The sequence below is a fragment of the Lipotes vexillifer genome, unplaced genomic scaffold (genome assembly GCF_000442215.2).
Source record: "Lipotes vexillifer unplaced genomic scaffold, Lipotes_vexillifer_v1.1 scaffold200, whole genome shotgun sequence".
NCBI lineage: Eukaryota > Metazoa > Chordata > Mammalia > Artiodactyla > Lipotidae > Lipotes > Lipotes vexillifer.
This window is the reverse complement of record NW_006790475.1, coordinates 532,616-533,144: the sequence shown is the minus strand read 5'-3', so window position 1 is coordinate 533,144 and position 529 is coordinate 532,616. Positions and strand designations below refer to the sequence as shown.

The window sequence follows — 529 nt, the reverse complement described above, 5'->3', positions numbered from 1 at the left end:
TACGCGGGCCTCTCACTGCTGTGGCCTCTCCCGTGGCGGAGCACAGGCTCCAGACGCGCAGGCCCAGCGGCCATGGCTCACAGGCCCAGCCACTCCGCGGCATGTGGGATCCTCCCGGACGGGGGCACGAACCCGCGTCCCCTGCATCAGCAGGTAGACCCTCAACCACTGCGCCACCAGGGAAGCCCCTAGTGTGATACGTTTTGTAGACAGATGAAGGTAGCTGTATGTGGAGTGATGGTGGTATGATTATTGCAAAGCAATACAGAGCTGCCCGATGTCCACACTCTATGGATATCTGATGAAAAATACAGACTTATAAAAAAAATTGTTAATGCTTTCTGCATTGTGTATGTTCTTGTATCCACGCACAAGAAATTTATGTAGCTGCCAATGCTTTTTAGGTATCCAGCCTGTCCCCCTGCAAACCATCACAAATGAGAACCCGTCGGGACCCAGCCTGGGGACGACCCCACATGCGCGCTTTCTCCTGGTAATGCTCAGCACGCTCACCCTGCAGCACGGTGCC

The 529-nt window shown here is 55.0% G+C and overlaps 1 protein-coding gene across 1 annotated transcript in view; it reads left to right on the top strand.

Annotated features, from left to right (window-relative positions):
- The window catches only part of HERC2 (HECT and RLD domain containing E3 ubiquitin protein ligase 2), a 231,524-nt gene that overhangs the window by 99,372 nt on the left and 131,623 nt on the right, over positions 1 to 529 (top strand). The window contains 1 exon segment of the mRNA XM_007463762.1: positions 405 to 529. Within this exon segment, the coding sequence (XP_007463824.1) occupies positions 405 to 529 (125 nt within the window).